At 44.4% G+C, this 13,608-nt stretch overlaps 2 protein-coding genes across 2 annotated transcripts; both read right to left on the bottom strand.

Moving 5' to 3' along the window:
- Window positions 1–7,142, bottom strand: EAH_00030120 (hypothetical protein, conserved; the record flags this gene model as incomplete). Its single annotated transcript, XM_013392539.1, has 13 exons — window positions 1–64; window positions 275–428; window positions 1,335–1,393; window positions 1,751–1,759; window positions 1,958–2,112; window positions 2,296–2,500; window positions 2,893–3,032; window positions 3,268–3,977; window positions 4,280–4,606; window positions 5,149–5,682; window positions 6,230–6,404; window positions 6,602–6,632; window positions 6,914–7,142. Coding segments are annotated over 13 exons (2,792 nt in total), but the record flags the coding sequence as incomplete, so codon positions are not given.
- A 2,063-nt stretch (window positions 7,143–9,205) lies between these two features.
- Window positions 9,206–10,749, bottom strand: EAH_00030110 (hypothetical protein, conserved; the record flags this gene model as incomplete). Its single annotated transcript, XM_013392538.1, has 3 exons — window positions 9,206–9,319; window positions 9,641–9,981; window positions 10,263–10,749. 3 exons carry the CDS (start codon window positions 10,747–10,749, stop codon window positions 9,206–9,208), a joined length of 942 nt encoding a protein of 313 aa, XP_013247992.1.
- Window positions 10,750–13,608: the final 2,859 nt, after the last annotated feature.

Below are 13,608 nucleotides of genomic sequence, written 5' to 3'. Positions count from 1 at the left end.
TCGGAGGTAAAGGGGAAGAAACGACGCCCAGAGCGCAGCAAATGAGGAGATGGGCTGTCGCAGTCTGTCCACAAACCCTAAACCCTAAACCCTAAACCCTAAACCCTAAACCCTAAACCCTAAGCCCTAAACCCGTTCACCATGGGGCAGTCTACATATGGATCTGCATGGGTGTTTTCTTCTGCTGCAATGCGCAGCTTCGCCGTGTTCATCCCGGCACTCATCTTTAGGGTTTAGAGTTTAGGGTTTAGGGTTTAGGGTTTAGGGTTTATACCGCTGAATTCGCAGAAGCCAGGGAAGGAGTTGCGGGTCTCTCTAGAGACATGCTCCCACTTTAACTCCGGAACAAATTTATCTCCAGCAAAAATTAAAACAAACAAAACAGTCAACTGGTAGGCAGCCTGGCCCAAGATGTTCCGACACATCTTCTGAACAACAAACCCTAAACCCTAAACCCTAAACCCTAGATACTTTTTCCTATTTCCTAAGCCTTAAACTCTTAACTCTCGGCACTACTTCTTAAGCCTAAACCGAAGAACCCTAAACCCTAAACCCTAAACCCTCAAAATACTCCCATAGACCCTCTATCTGCTGGTTTCCGCGGCTTGTGGTTTTGATGGTTTGCTGTTGTTCGTTGAAGGGGTGTAATTTAGGGTTTAGGGTTTTTGTTTAAATCTACGTAGGCATATTTAGGGTTATGCAGGGTTTAGGGTTTAGAGTTATTCAGGATTATTTAGGGTTACTTAGGGTTATTTAGGGTTATTTAGGGTTATTTAGGGTTATTTAGGGTTATTTAGGGTTATTTAGGGTTTAGAGTTTAGGGTTATTTAGGGTTTAGGGTTTAGGGTTTAGGGTTTGCCTTCGTGACGAGATATTCATTTTTCGTGTGGGGTTTGCGGTGAAGGAGGCTGTCAGAAGGGGGTTCAGTAGCCAAAGCTAAGGAGGCGAGGGAGTCCATGATAAGATTGACCCAAAGCATTTGAACAGCACTTAAAGGGCTTTCTCTTAATGTTGCAGCTGCAGCAAATGAACACAGAAGAACCGCATATATATATATATATATAAATATAAATATAAACATATACAAATAAATATACGAAATGTAGTATGTAAGCATTATTATAGGTGTATTAAAGAGGCATAAGAAAACCCCTAAAGAGAATGCCCACCCTTATCCCCGTACACCCTAAACCCTAAACCCTAAACCCTAAACCCTCGCTCACCGCATATGAAGGAGGTAATAACTGCAACAACATTAACAGTTAGCTGAAACTCTAAGAATTTTTGTATATTTGTATAAATGCTGCGACCCCACTTAACAGCAGAGACAATACTCTCAAAGTTATCGTCGCGAGCAATACGATGTCTGCTGCTTGCTTCGCTACCTCCTTCCCTGCTCACACAAACCCTAAACCCTAAACCCTAAACCCTAAACCCTAAGCCCTAAACCCTAGATACGCCGTAAACCCTAAATCCTAAGTTTATACTATACCGTAAATAAACACTTCACACTAAACCCTGAATAAACCTTAATCCCTAAATAAACCTTAAACCCTAAATAAACCCTAAACCCTAAACCCTAAACCCTCAGACACAACCCCGCACAATAAACACAACTACACCCCAAAGAAGAAACTTTCTTAAACCCTAAACAGCAACATCCAACATCCCCACACCCTGAATACGAACAACCCTAAGCCCTAAACCCTAAACCCTAAATAAGAAACAGGTGTAAACCCTAAATTCTAACCTCTAACCCCTTAACACCCCAAAACCCTAAACCCTAACAAAGACAGACAACTATACCGTGCCAAGAACCTCCCTAAACCCTCACTATCCTTAAACCCTAAACCCTCAACTATGAGGACCCTGCATATAGCCTAAACCCCTTCCTTTCGCCGCTTGCGTGTGTGGCTGTGCTCCCCGTAGGGTTTAGGGTTTAGGGTTTAGGGTTTACCGGTAATGCCCATAGCAAAGCCTACGTCTGCTGTCTTCAGAGCTGGAGCATCGTTTGCCCCGTCGCCCGTAACCGCAACAACTAAACCCAGTTGTTGTAACCCCACAACAAGCGCAAACTTATCCATTGGCTGAGATCGGGCTAACACCTCCAACCTGCAAACCCTAAACCCTAAACCCTAAACCCTAAACCAGAAACCAGAAACCAAAAACCATCAACCCTAGACCCTACACCCTATACACTAAACACTAAACACTAGATCCTAATCCCTAAACCCTAAACAATAAACGCTAAACCATAAACCCTAAACAATAAACCCTAAACCCTAAACCCTAAACCCTAGGAGTGTGTGTGTGTGTTCGTGCCTAGGCGCAATTTGTTTAAATGCTTCGATGTCTTTAACAACATCTTTGCGTATTCTTCTTCCTTCTTTATCTCCTGAAGCATCGCCTACTGGGCAGTCACAAACCCTAGTTAGACAAATGCTACAAACTACCCCCCCAACTAAACGGCTGAACTCCGCTCCAGTCAGAGCCAACCCATCTGCACACACACCGCAAACCCTAAACCCTAAACCCTAAACCCTAAAGTTTAAGTTCTAGCGTTTGAGTGGTAGTATACCCTCAACCTTTCGCAGAGAGAAACCCTAAACCCTAAATACATACAAAATCTAACAACCCCTAAACCCTAAATAACATACGAAACCCAGTTGATAATGCTGTGCTCCTCCGTCTAAACCCTAAACCCTAAACCCTAAACCCTAATAAACCCTAAATATGCCCTTCCCCCAAATCATAACGATCCCTAAACCCTAATTCCTAAACAAAGCAAAACCCTGAAGACCCCAAACCATCGCCAACCATCGCTGAACTAAACCCTAACCCCCTCTAAAACCCTAAACCCTAAACCCTAAACCCTAAACCCTAAACCCCTACCTTCCTCCGGATGAAAGATGTTGCACTTAATAGCTATTTGCTTCGCTGTCTCCAGATTGTCTCCCGTCACCATACGCACGCGAATACCTGCAGCTTGACATGCCCGCACTGCTGCCGGCACTTCCTCACGCACTGGATCCCTGCAAACCACAAACCCTAAACCCTAAACCCTAAACCCTAAACCCTATACCCTATACCCTAGACCGAAGACCGTACACCCTAGACGGTAGACGGTTGCTGATTTGCAGGCTGCTCGGGCGTGGGCGTTGGGGAGTTCTTGCCAACCCTAAACCCTAAACCCTAAACCCTAAACCCTAAACTCTAAACCCTAAACCCTAAACCCTAAACCCTAAACCCTAAACCCTAATACCTGACCTGATTCCAAAGATGGCAAGGCAGGTGAGCTTCGTTTCTAAGCGGGAGAAGGGGGAGGCGGAGTCTTCTTGGTCTTCATTTATTTCTTTTCTTGTTGCAGTTATATCTTTAAATGCTACACAGACTGTACGCAGACATTCTCCAGCCATATACTCTATTACCCTTCGTTCTATTGCTGTTGTTAGCTCCTCAGTCAGAGGCACCACACACAAATCAGCAGACAGGTTCTCGCTGCTGCTGCTGCTGCTGCTGCTGCTGTTGCTGCTGCTGCTGCTGCTGCTGCTGCTGGGCATAGCTGCTGCTAGAGAAGCAGGAACGACAAGGTGGGAGCAAAGACGTAAAACCTTCTCTGCTGCTCCCTTCACAAACACTCTGTAAGCCCCCACTTCATTGTCTTCCCCTGCTGCTGCTGCTGCTGCTGCTGCTGTTGCTGTTCCTGCTGCTGCTGCTGCTGCTGCTGGGGGCTCAACTGCAGCGAGAAGACGATTGCTGTTGCTGGCTGTGCTGCAGCGGCGGCTGTCAGTGCTGCTGCAGCTGCTGCGTCTGCTGCTGCGGCTTCCTCTTCTTCTTCTCTCCTTTGTTGCTGCTTCTCCTGGTTGAGGCAGGGGCAGCTGCAGCAGCAGCGGTTGCTGCTGCTGCTGCTGCTGCTGCAGCGAGATAACAGTAGTCATAAATTTACGATCGCTGGTAAAGGGTTCTCTAAAGACAGGCTGAGACGCACAAACAGTAAAAAATAAAACAAAAGATAGACAAACAAACAATAAAAAGAAACAAAATAAATGAAGAAAGAAGAGACAGAAGAAAATAACAAAGGAGACAGAAGAAAATAAGAAAAGAAAATAACAAAAAGTAATGAAAGGAGAGCCTGGAGGAGACAGCCGGCTAGCAAAGAAGACATTTGTTATTTGTCTCTGTTTTTATCGTTATCTTGCAGTGTACAGACAGCTTTGAAGGAGGGAGCAGCAGCACTAAAGAAGTACTTGGTTGAGGTGTATAGGCAGCTACAGCTTACGTCGCCATATAGCAGCAATTGCTGCCTCCTTAATTCTTCTGCAGAATAACCTAAGAAGGAAACAAACTCTAAGAGAGCACATTCTGTAGGGCTCCCCACATGATGCGGCCCTTCATCTGCTGCTGCTCCTGCTGCTGCTGCTGCTGCTGCTGCTGCTGCTCCATCCGCAGCAGCAGCAGGAGCAGGAGCAGCAGCAGCAGCACCAGGGGTCCAGCAGCAGCAGCTACTCCGCAAAGACCTTGTTGCTTCTCCTCTAGATAAGGGCTCATCGCATGCATCTACCCCGATGCTGCCGGTGCTGTTTAATATAACAGAGGAAGCCAAAAGCTGCAGCAAACAAAACAATAAAAAGAAAAGACAGATAAAGACAGAAAAAGATACGTAAGTACAAATAAACAAATAAATATAATTACATCATCAACAGGGAGAAGAAGAAAATAAAAATAAAAGGAGAGAGTAAGAAGAAGATGCAGAGCAGCAAACACAAAGAAAATATAAAAAGAACAGAGACAAACAAACAAACAAACAAATGTCAGTGGAGACAGAGAAAAAGAGATAAGAGAGATATAGATAGATAGGTAGATAGATAGATATATAGATAGATAGATAGATAGATAGATAGATAGATAGATAGATGGAGATAGAGATAGAGACAGAAACAGAGACAGAGAGATATGAACAAAGAAAACAATCAAATAAAAAACAGAAGCAAAGAAGAGAAACTCAATAAGTAGAAGCATCGTATTTAAAAGTACGGCAGAAGAAAGAGACAAAGAAAAGGAGACAGAGAAAATAGAAGCAAAAGGAGACAGAAGAAAACCTTCATTAAGCAGCAATGAGGTGTACATACACCTAAAAATGCGTCTTACGCTAGACCACTCTCTTTCTGTTATTCCTCCTTTTAAAAGCACCTCTTGCATTGCTGTCTCCTTGCTTCCTGCTTCTTTTGCTGCTGCTGCTGCTGCTTGTACGGGTCCAGTGCAGCTGTGAATCGTGTCGCGTTGTTTGTCCTGTGGGCTTGCTTCTCCTGCTGCTGCTGCTGCTGCAGCAGCAGCAGCAGCAGGAGCAGCAGCAGCACGCTGGAGGATTGCATCCCAGTTGGCGTCTCCTTTGTTTGCTGTTGCTGCAAGAGACTGCAAAAAAGTTTCAAGGTGTCTCTCCTCCAGGACGGGAGCAGCAGCAGCTGCTGCTCCTCCTGTTGCTGCTTCCTGCTGCTGCTGCTGCTGCTGCTGCAGCTGCTGCTGCAGCAGCAGAGAAGAGAAAGGATCTGAGAAGCCTCCTCTCCATAGTGATTCAACCTGCATTTTATTTTTCGTTAGAGTCCCCGTCTTATCGCTGCAAATTTCGTTGGCTCCCCCCATCGTTTCGCATGCAGCCAAACGCCGTACGTAGTTCTTGTCTTTCTGCATGCAAACCCTAAACCCTAAACCCTAAACCCTAGGGTTTAATTGCTAAGCGGTAGCACAAGCAGGATACAGCAATTTGAACGCCAAGTAATACGTCGGCCGAACATACAAAACAGCAACCCCTAGACAAAAACACAAACCCTAAACCCTAAACCCTAAACCCTAAACCCTAAACCCCAACTCAAACCCTAAACAATCAAGCCAGTAGCTGCAGCAACCCGCCATCAAGAGCAAAGCCCCTGCATTAATATTTATGCGCGAGGATGTGGAGGCGCCTTCTATTCAGGGTTTAGGGTTTAGGGTATTGGTGTTTGGTTTCCTATTTAAACCCCAGTGTTTAGGGTTTGACATGCGGTGTATATCGAATATACCCTGCAGAGGGAAGCTGTTCTCCTTCACTGCTCTAGGGTTTAGGGTTTAGGGTTTATGGTGGTGTGTGATGAGCCGGCTGGAGAGGGTTCTGCTGTTACCCTTCCGGCGCTCAGAATTTAGGGTTTAGGGTTTAGGGTTTAGGGTTTAGGGTTTGTGGTTTGGGGTGTCTTACGAGCATCCTGCCTACGGAGTATGCAAGAGAAATCGTAACTGCTAGCGGCAAACCCTCAGGCACAGCAACAACAACAATTGTAATTGCAGTAACGAAGAATTCAAGATGTTCTTTGCTGGCGTTAGCTGCAGAGGGGCGATCCTCTGGGGCAGACAGCCCGTACAGCACCCAGAACCTGAACCCGCAAACCCTAAACCCTAAACCCTAAACCCTAACTCCTAAACCCTAGAGAGTGAGAAACCACAAAAAACCACAAACACAAGCGCGGAAGGCTCCAAACAACGCAAAGAACGCCAAATCTATTCATACACCCTTTTTCATCCTAAGGTTTAGGGTTTAGGGTGTGGGGTTTAGGGTTTAGGGGCTGCGGACTGAACCACAAGGACGCAGAAGGTGACGCAGGCTGCAATAAAACCAATTCTCCCAATGTCTCGCGCAAGGGCGTTAAGTTTATCTGCGGCGCATGCGCGGCTTGAGGGTTTAGGGTTTAGCGTTCAGGACTTAGGGCTTAGGCTTTAGGGTTTAGCGATTGTTATTTCTTATTTATTTTGGGTTTACTCTGCAAGGGCGTTGGCTACTCCCCGACAGCAGTGAGGGTTTGTATGGGGATTAGGGTTTAGGGATAAAGGTTTTAGGGTTTAGGGTTCAGGTTTTATGGTTTAGGGTTTAGGGTTTAGGGTTTACTTTGCAGGGGCGTCGGCTGAGCGCCTACAGCTGTAAGGGTTTGATACATTTGTCCTTGTTGACTGTGGGGCCCCACAGCGATAACTAAAGCGGAGCCGCCTCCAGCAAGAACTGTGCTGCCTCCTACTAAGATAGGAGAATCAATCAAGTGATGCATTGGGGTGCTTCCGAAACCCACCTGTTGCTGCTGCTGCTGCTGCTGCTGTTGTTGCTGCTGTTGGTGTTGCATTGCGTCTATTTTTTTTGCTTGCATGCGTTGTATTTGCTGCAAGCATTCGGCTTCTGTTTTTTTTTGAATTTGTTTGTTTTCGCCTGTCATTCCGCTTTCATCTGTCTTTAAAGATACTCCTTGAACAAGAAGAAGATCTGCAGGAATTTCATCTCCAACTTCAACACGAAGTAAATCGCCAACCAACAAAGAAGATGTTAATAACTCTAATTCGCAGCCTCCTCGTACAACGCGGCACTTCTTCTCATCTACGATTAAAAAGAAAGAAAAAAGAAAGAAGATAGTCTAGCAAAGTTTATTTCATTATAATTATTTTATTCAATTAAATCAACTTCTTCTCATCTACAATTAAAAAGAAAACAAGGAAGAAAGAATATAATCTAGCAACGTTTATTGCATTATAATTATTGAATTCTATTTAGTTGAATTTATTTCTTCTCATCTACAATTAAAGAGAAAGAAAAAAGAAAGAAAATAGTCTATCAGAGTGCATTTCATTATAACTGAATTTGATTTAGTTGAATTTATTTCTTCTCGTCTACAATCAGGAGAAAAAAAGAAAGAAGATAATCTAGCAAAGTTTATTTCACCATAATAATTTAACTCTACTTAACTGAAATGAATTAAAAATTGAATTCTATTTAATTGAATTGATTTCAATTTGTTGATAAACAGTGAAGTGAAATTAAATTGAATAAATTGAAAAATGAAGCAAATCTGGTCATTCAACTGAAATTAATTAAATTAAAATTAAATTCAACGAAGTTAATTAAAATAAATTGAATATACTGCATTGAAATGAATGAAATTAATTGAATTGAAATGTATAAAAAAATGAATAAACTGAATTAAATGTGTGGATTTGGTGTAAATTATTCTAAATTAATTTAAATTCAATTGTTAATTTAATTTAATTTAATTAATTAGGTATTTAATTGCAATAAATTCAACTGAATTGAATTGAATTCAGGAGAATTGAATTGAATTGAATAAAATTGAATTAAATGCAGTTGAACTAAATTGAGATTAATCGAAGTAAAATGAATTTAATTTAAGTAAAATGAATTTAATTAAGATGTTAAATAAAATAAATTGACTTGAAATGAGTGAAAGTGAAAATAAATTGAACTGAAGTGAATTTGCGGCGTAGGTTTCACCACGGGTTTAATGTTTAGGGTTTTAGTGTTTAGGGTTTAGGGTTTATGTTTTCCTCTAAGTGCCTCTAGTTTGAGGAACTGTTTTCCTGCAAGGTTTCGCGTTTAGGGTTTAGGGTTTGGGGTTTAGGGTTATTGTTTGCCTGGAAGTGTTGCGAGTTTGCGGAATTGTTTCTCTTGATAACTTAGGGTTTAGGGTTTAGGGTTTAGGGTTTAGGGTTTGCCTCTAAGTGCCGCGAGTTTGCGAAATTGTTTTTCTTTTGCCCAGTCGTTCAGGGCGGTGACGGAGACGACGACGAGAACCGCCACCCAAATTGCAAACCCCTCCACCCACTCCACTTTAGGGTTTTCCCCCATCTGCAGCAGCAGCAATCATAAATACAAATAAATACGCATTCATCATCATCAGCAGCAGCAGCAGCAGCAACAGTAGTAGTAGTAGTAGTAATGGGAGGAGTAGTAGAAGTGGTAGTAAGGGCAAGCAGAAATACGATGCAGCATGCACACTCGGCAGCAGCAGCAGCAGCTGCAGCAGCAGCGTCTGCCTCGGTAGTAAACAACCAGACAAAGCACAAGAGATCATGAGCAGCAGCAGATGCAGCAGCAGTAGACACAGGAGCAGCAGCAGCATCACTATTACCAAGGGCAAGGCAGCAGCAAACGAGGAAGTAATAAGTAGCAGCAGCAGCACCGGATTGTTTGGGGTGTACACACAGCTCAATTTAGAAGCTGTTTGCCTCACCGTCACTCCTAATACAATCATCACGAGTCCAGCCACCATTAATATTCGCAAAGTAAAATCAGAAGCTGCGTCCCAGCAGTGACGCCAGAAGGCTGAAGAAGGAACGCAAAAAAATAAAAAGTAAGCAACTTGAAACAAAACGCAACACGACTATTCTGCTGTTCCTGCTATTGTTGCTGCTGCCGCTGCTGCTGTTGCTGTTGCTGCTGTTGCTGCTGCTGCTGCTGCTGCTGTTGGTGCTGCTGTTGCTGCTGTTGCTGTTGCTGATGTTCCTGCTGTTGCTGCATTTGGGGGGTTATTCAGATATAATGAAGACACGAAGCACGCACGCAACCCTCAACGAAGAAAACAACAAAATTATTCTGCACTTAGGGTATTATCTCCAGCAGCTAATAATTACCATCATAGACAAAGCAGCAGCAGCAGCAGCAACAACAACAACAACAATAGCAGCAACAACAACAGCAGGCAGTTTCACTGCTGCCGAGGCAGCTGCGGTTTGTTTTTCTTCGTTGTTTCTTCCGTACGTAACAAGGGTTTAGGGTTTAGGGTTTAGGGTTTAGGGTTTGATGTGTACGCGTTGGGGGCCTCTGGGGCAGCACATTCTCTCCAAATGCCTGTCGTCGAGCAGCCATGAGAGCTGCTTGCACTTCATCGAAACCTCCGGGGTGAGGGGGCCCCTGAAGGGGGCCCCCCTCCCCTGCGTTGCTGAGGCGGTGCTTCCCTGCTGCTGCTGCTGTTGCTGTTGCTGGAGCTTCTGCTGCTGCTGCTGCTGCTGGTGCTGCTGCTGCTTGAAGGGCCCCCTCAGGGGGCCCCTCTGAGACGCAGAGACCCAGCCGCAGGTCTGTTTGCAGCGCGCTTGCCAGTGCTGCTGTACCCCCCATCTTCTGCAGCAAATCTAATTCTTCGTGGTGCGTGCGGGAGAGATATAAATTTACCAGCTCTATAGACAAACACAACGCAAACACTGCTGCATTTTTGCTGCTTGCCTACTGCAGCTCCTGCAGCAGAAACGGGTGCCCCAACCGCAGCAGCACAGACAGCTGCAGCACGGCGCAGCCACTGCGGCAACCAAACAAGCAAACAACCAGCTACTGCTGCAGCAGCAGCAGCAGCAGCAGTAGTGTCAGCCGCTGCGGCAGCAGCAGCAGCAGCAGCAGCTGATACTGCTGGGGAGTTCGCGCTAGTGGACGGCTGCTGCCTCGCTAGAGGGTGCATGCAGACCTGTGAGTTGTTCTGCTGTAACTCCAAAGGGGTAACTGCTGTTGAGAGGGTTTTCTTCTCTTTCTGCATGCGTTTGCTGCTTCGTGGGAGCCACCTGCTGCATCACAGAGTGCAGCAGCCCCTTGAAGCCTGCAGGGGAATGAGGGGCAGCTTGCGCTGCACCTGTAGGATATTTTGCTGCATCGGAAGCTGCTGCTGTGGCGTCCACTGCCGCTGCAACTGATGTTGCTGCTGCTGCTGCTTCTGCTGCTTCTGCCCCCGTTGCAGCAGCAGGCGAGAAACCGGTGCTGTCATGGGACCTGTCTGTAGGAGAGAGGCCCTGCTGCTGCTCAAGGGCAGATAGAGGGGCCTCCTGCTGCTGCTGCTGCTGCTGGAGATAAGAAGGAGGGGGCCCTGCCCCTTGATTTGTTTCAGCTGCCTCACCGCGCTGCAGGGAAGACGGGGGGCCCCCTTCAGGCCCCCCCTGTGAATTAACCTGTTGCAGCATCGAGAGCTGAACCTGCGGTTATCTGTTCTTCTCGATTGTACGTACACCAGAATAGAGGCAGACAGGGCTCTGCCAAGGGCGAGCCGCTAGAAAAAGAGGAAATCTGCAGCTGCAGCAGCAAGCCGCAGAGCGCTGCAGCAGCAAGTAGCGAGGAGTTGGGTCTCCAGGGGAGTAAAAGGGTTTGCTGCTGCGGCTCAGTTCGCCTTGAGGCGTGTGTTGCGATGTCTCGGCTGTACCTTTAGTGAAATAAATGGCAGAGACGTTTTAAAGGAAAGAAAACAACGATAGAAGACGCCCACTGCAGCAAGCAGCACGAGGGGAGGATGCAGAAAGTAGAGCCCCAAAACCTTTCTCTCCTCCCTATGGACTGCTGCTAAGAAGAGAAAAGAAGAAAGAATAAACTGCAACTGAATATTTTCTTCTTTGTCTTGAAAATACTAAACAGAGGGGCCGGGCCCCCAGGGGCCCCTGAGTGACCTCGATGATGCACGAGGGAGGGGGAGAGGGCGTATGGCTGTTTTGCTGAGACCTTAAAGAGAAAACCAATGATTAAAAGAAAAATTCTTTAAAGTTTTATATTGAAAACTTTAAACTAGACTTGTTTCCGCAGGAGGGGGAAAAGAGATAGAAGAAAAGGGCCTTCATTCCTATTCATATGTGTCTATTGCAAGAGCCGACGCAAAGACGAAGTACGACGTGGAAACCGCCCCTGTCTATACACAACGAAACCTGTTTAGTTCCTTCAAATAAAACACAAAGAAATCATTTAACTGAAGTTTTTGATTGAAAATAACTACGCACAGGGGGGCCCCCAGGAGACGCATGCGCTGGCTGCTGTGTGCAGGTGCGCAGAGGACCGGTGATGGATGGTTGCTCAGGCCTTGCCTTGTTTGCTGGTGTATATCCTTTTGAATTGCATTTCAAAAGATGAATTAAATGAAAATATTCTTCATTCATTGCATTCTTTCCTCCTCGTTTCTGAACGAAGCGCCACCAACCTCCGAAGGCGGCGTCGTGCAGCTGAGCTGTCGCCTGCAATCATTCAAAAAAGAAGGAAACTAGACGATCTTCTTCATTTATTTCGCAAATAAATATTTAAAAGCAAATAAATAACTTTATTCAAATAGATAATTACAGTCCCAATGGCGGCAGTTGCTCCCGAGCTACACCTGCCACTGGTTATGCAGGTTCCCTTCAAGTCGTTTGTTTGTTCAGATATTCTGTCTGTCTGCAAGAAAATGCAGTTGAGTGGTTTTCTGTCTTTAATATCTCTTTTTAAACGGACTTGTGAATAAAAGAGATATATTTGCCTCCTGAAAACGATCTAAATGAGTCAGTTTGTCTGAGCATTGAGCTCAAAGCAGTATGATGAACTCGTACAAATTGGTATTATTCATATTCTGATGACGACGGCCTTTCTCCGAGGGTTTGCTCCAAATCTGTGAGAAATTCAACTTCTTGTTGTTGCTGAAGATGAGAACATAAAAATAATTTCAAATGCCTTTTAAAAAGGGAAGGAGTTGTTCAATTTATGAATGGACTAGGCAAGTATATACGATTTATTTTTCTTTTGTTTGTTTTTCTTCGCTTAATTGTTCTTACGTCTCCCATCAAAGATTGAAAAAATTCACGTTTCTTGTGCATTGAATCTTCAACTTCTCGCTGCCTGTTTCTTTCTTGTTGCAAGAACATCGACATATCCGTCTCCGGCCCGTCGGGCAGTTTTCCTTCATCTAAAACGAATGATATATCTCCCTCATTCAAGATTTTATTTTTCCTCTGCAATCTAATGACGAGTTAGCCAATACCTACCGAGGTGTATATTGATGATAGGGTAAGGCGGAGGGGTCTAATGATCGCAACGTTGTATTGTTATTCTGTTTGTTTATAAATACTGTTTATATTAATCTACGCTTGTTAAGTCCTACTTTGTCACGATCCAATCGTGCACGGCTCTCAGAAAAGCGGAAACGCTGCAGAGAATGTGCGAAAGGTAGTAGGAAGAAGAGGCAAGATGTCGCGATTAAGGGGTAAAATGAAGCCATATTAATATTAGAACGCCAGTAGAAACTCCTTAATTTTCAAAAAAAGAGGAAAGCAAAGAAACAAAAGTAACACGCGAATGAAATGCCGCGATCAAGAGCTGCCTATACACCCCAAACGAACGTCACCCATACACCACAGTGGAAAGCGACTGAAATAAATCGAAAAAAATTTAATTCACCATTCGAAACCTTTTCTATGACAAGTATATTACTCTTTTTACTGTGGGGACAGATATAGTGGAGTGCTACGAGTCCTCGATCGTAGACAGGGGCAGTCAGTGAAATAACACAATACTGTGCATTGTAATATAATAATGAAATACAGCAATATAATATCAAATAAAATAATATAATGTAACATAACATAACAATGTAATACAGCATAACATTATATAATATGATGGAATATAACATAATATAGCATAATATTGTAAGGAGAAATATAATCAATATAATTCATTACAAGAGGAAAAACAATGAAAAGGGAACACCAGGCGCCTAAATGGAGCACAGAGGGACAAATTTGAACTATAGAGAGGACAGAAGGACGCAAAAGAGAAATTCTTTTAATATATTTTTTGCTGTCTCATTGCAGCCGCTGCTGCACAGCAACAGCAACAACGGCAGCACAACCCCACCAGGAAACACTCAGTAAACGGGGATCTACAGACACTACTTCGATGCTCTTCAGGAACATAACTATAAACAACTGTTGAATATTCATTTTTTAGCCTTCTGCAGCCAGCCTTAACCCACGAAGAAATTGAAAAAACATCAAACGAGACAGGCGCTGCATCATCTAGCTACAAAGGAG

Source organism: Eimeria acervulina, genomic scaffold, assembly GCF_000499425.1.
Source record: "Eimeria acervulina Houghton genomic scaffold, Eah_scaff275, whole genome shotgun sequence".
Lineage (NCBI taxonomy): Eukaryota > Apicomplexa > Conoidasida > Eucoccidiorida > Eimeriidae > Eimeria > Eimeria acervulina.
The sequence above is the reverse complement of the archived record's forward strand: the minus strand, read 5'-3'. Positions and strand labels throughout refer to the sequence as shown.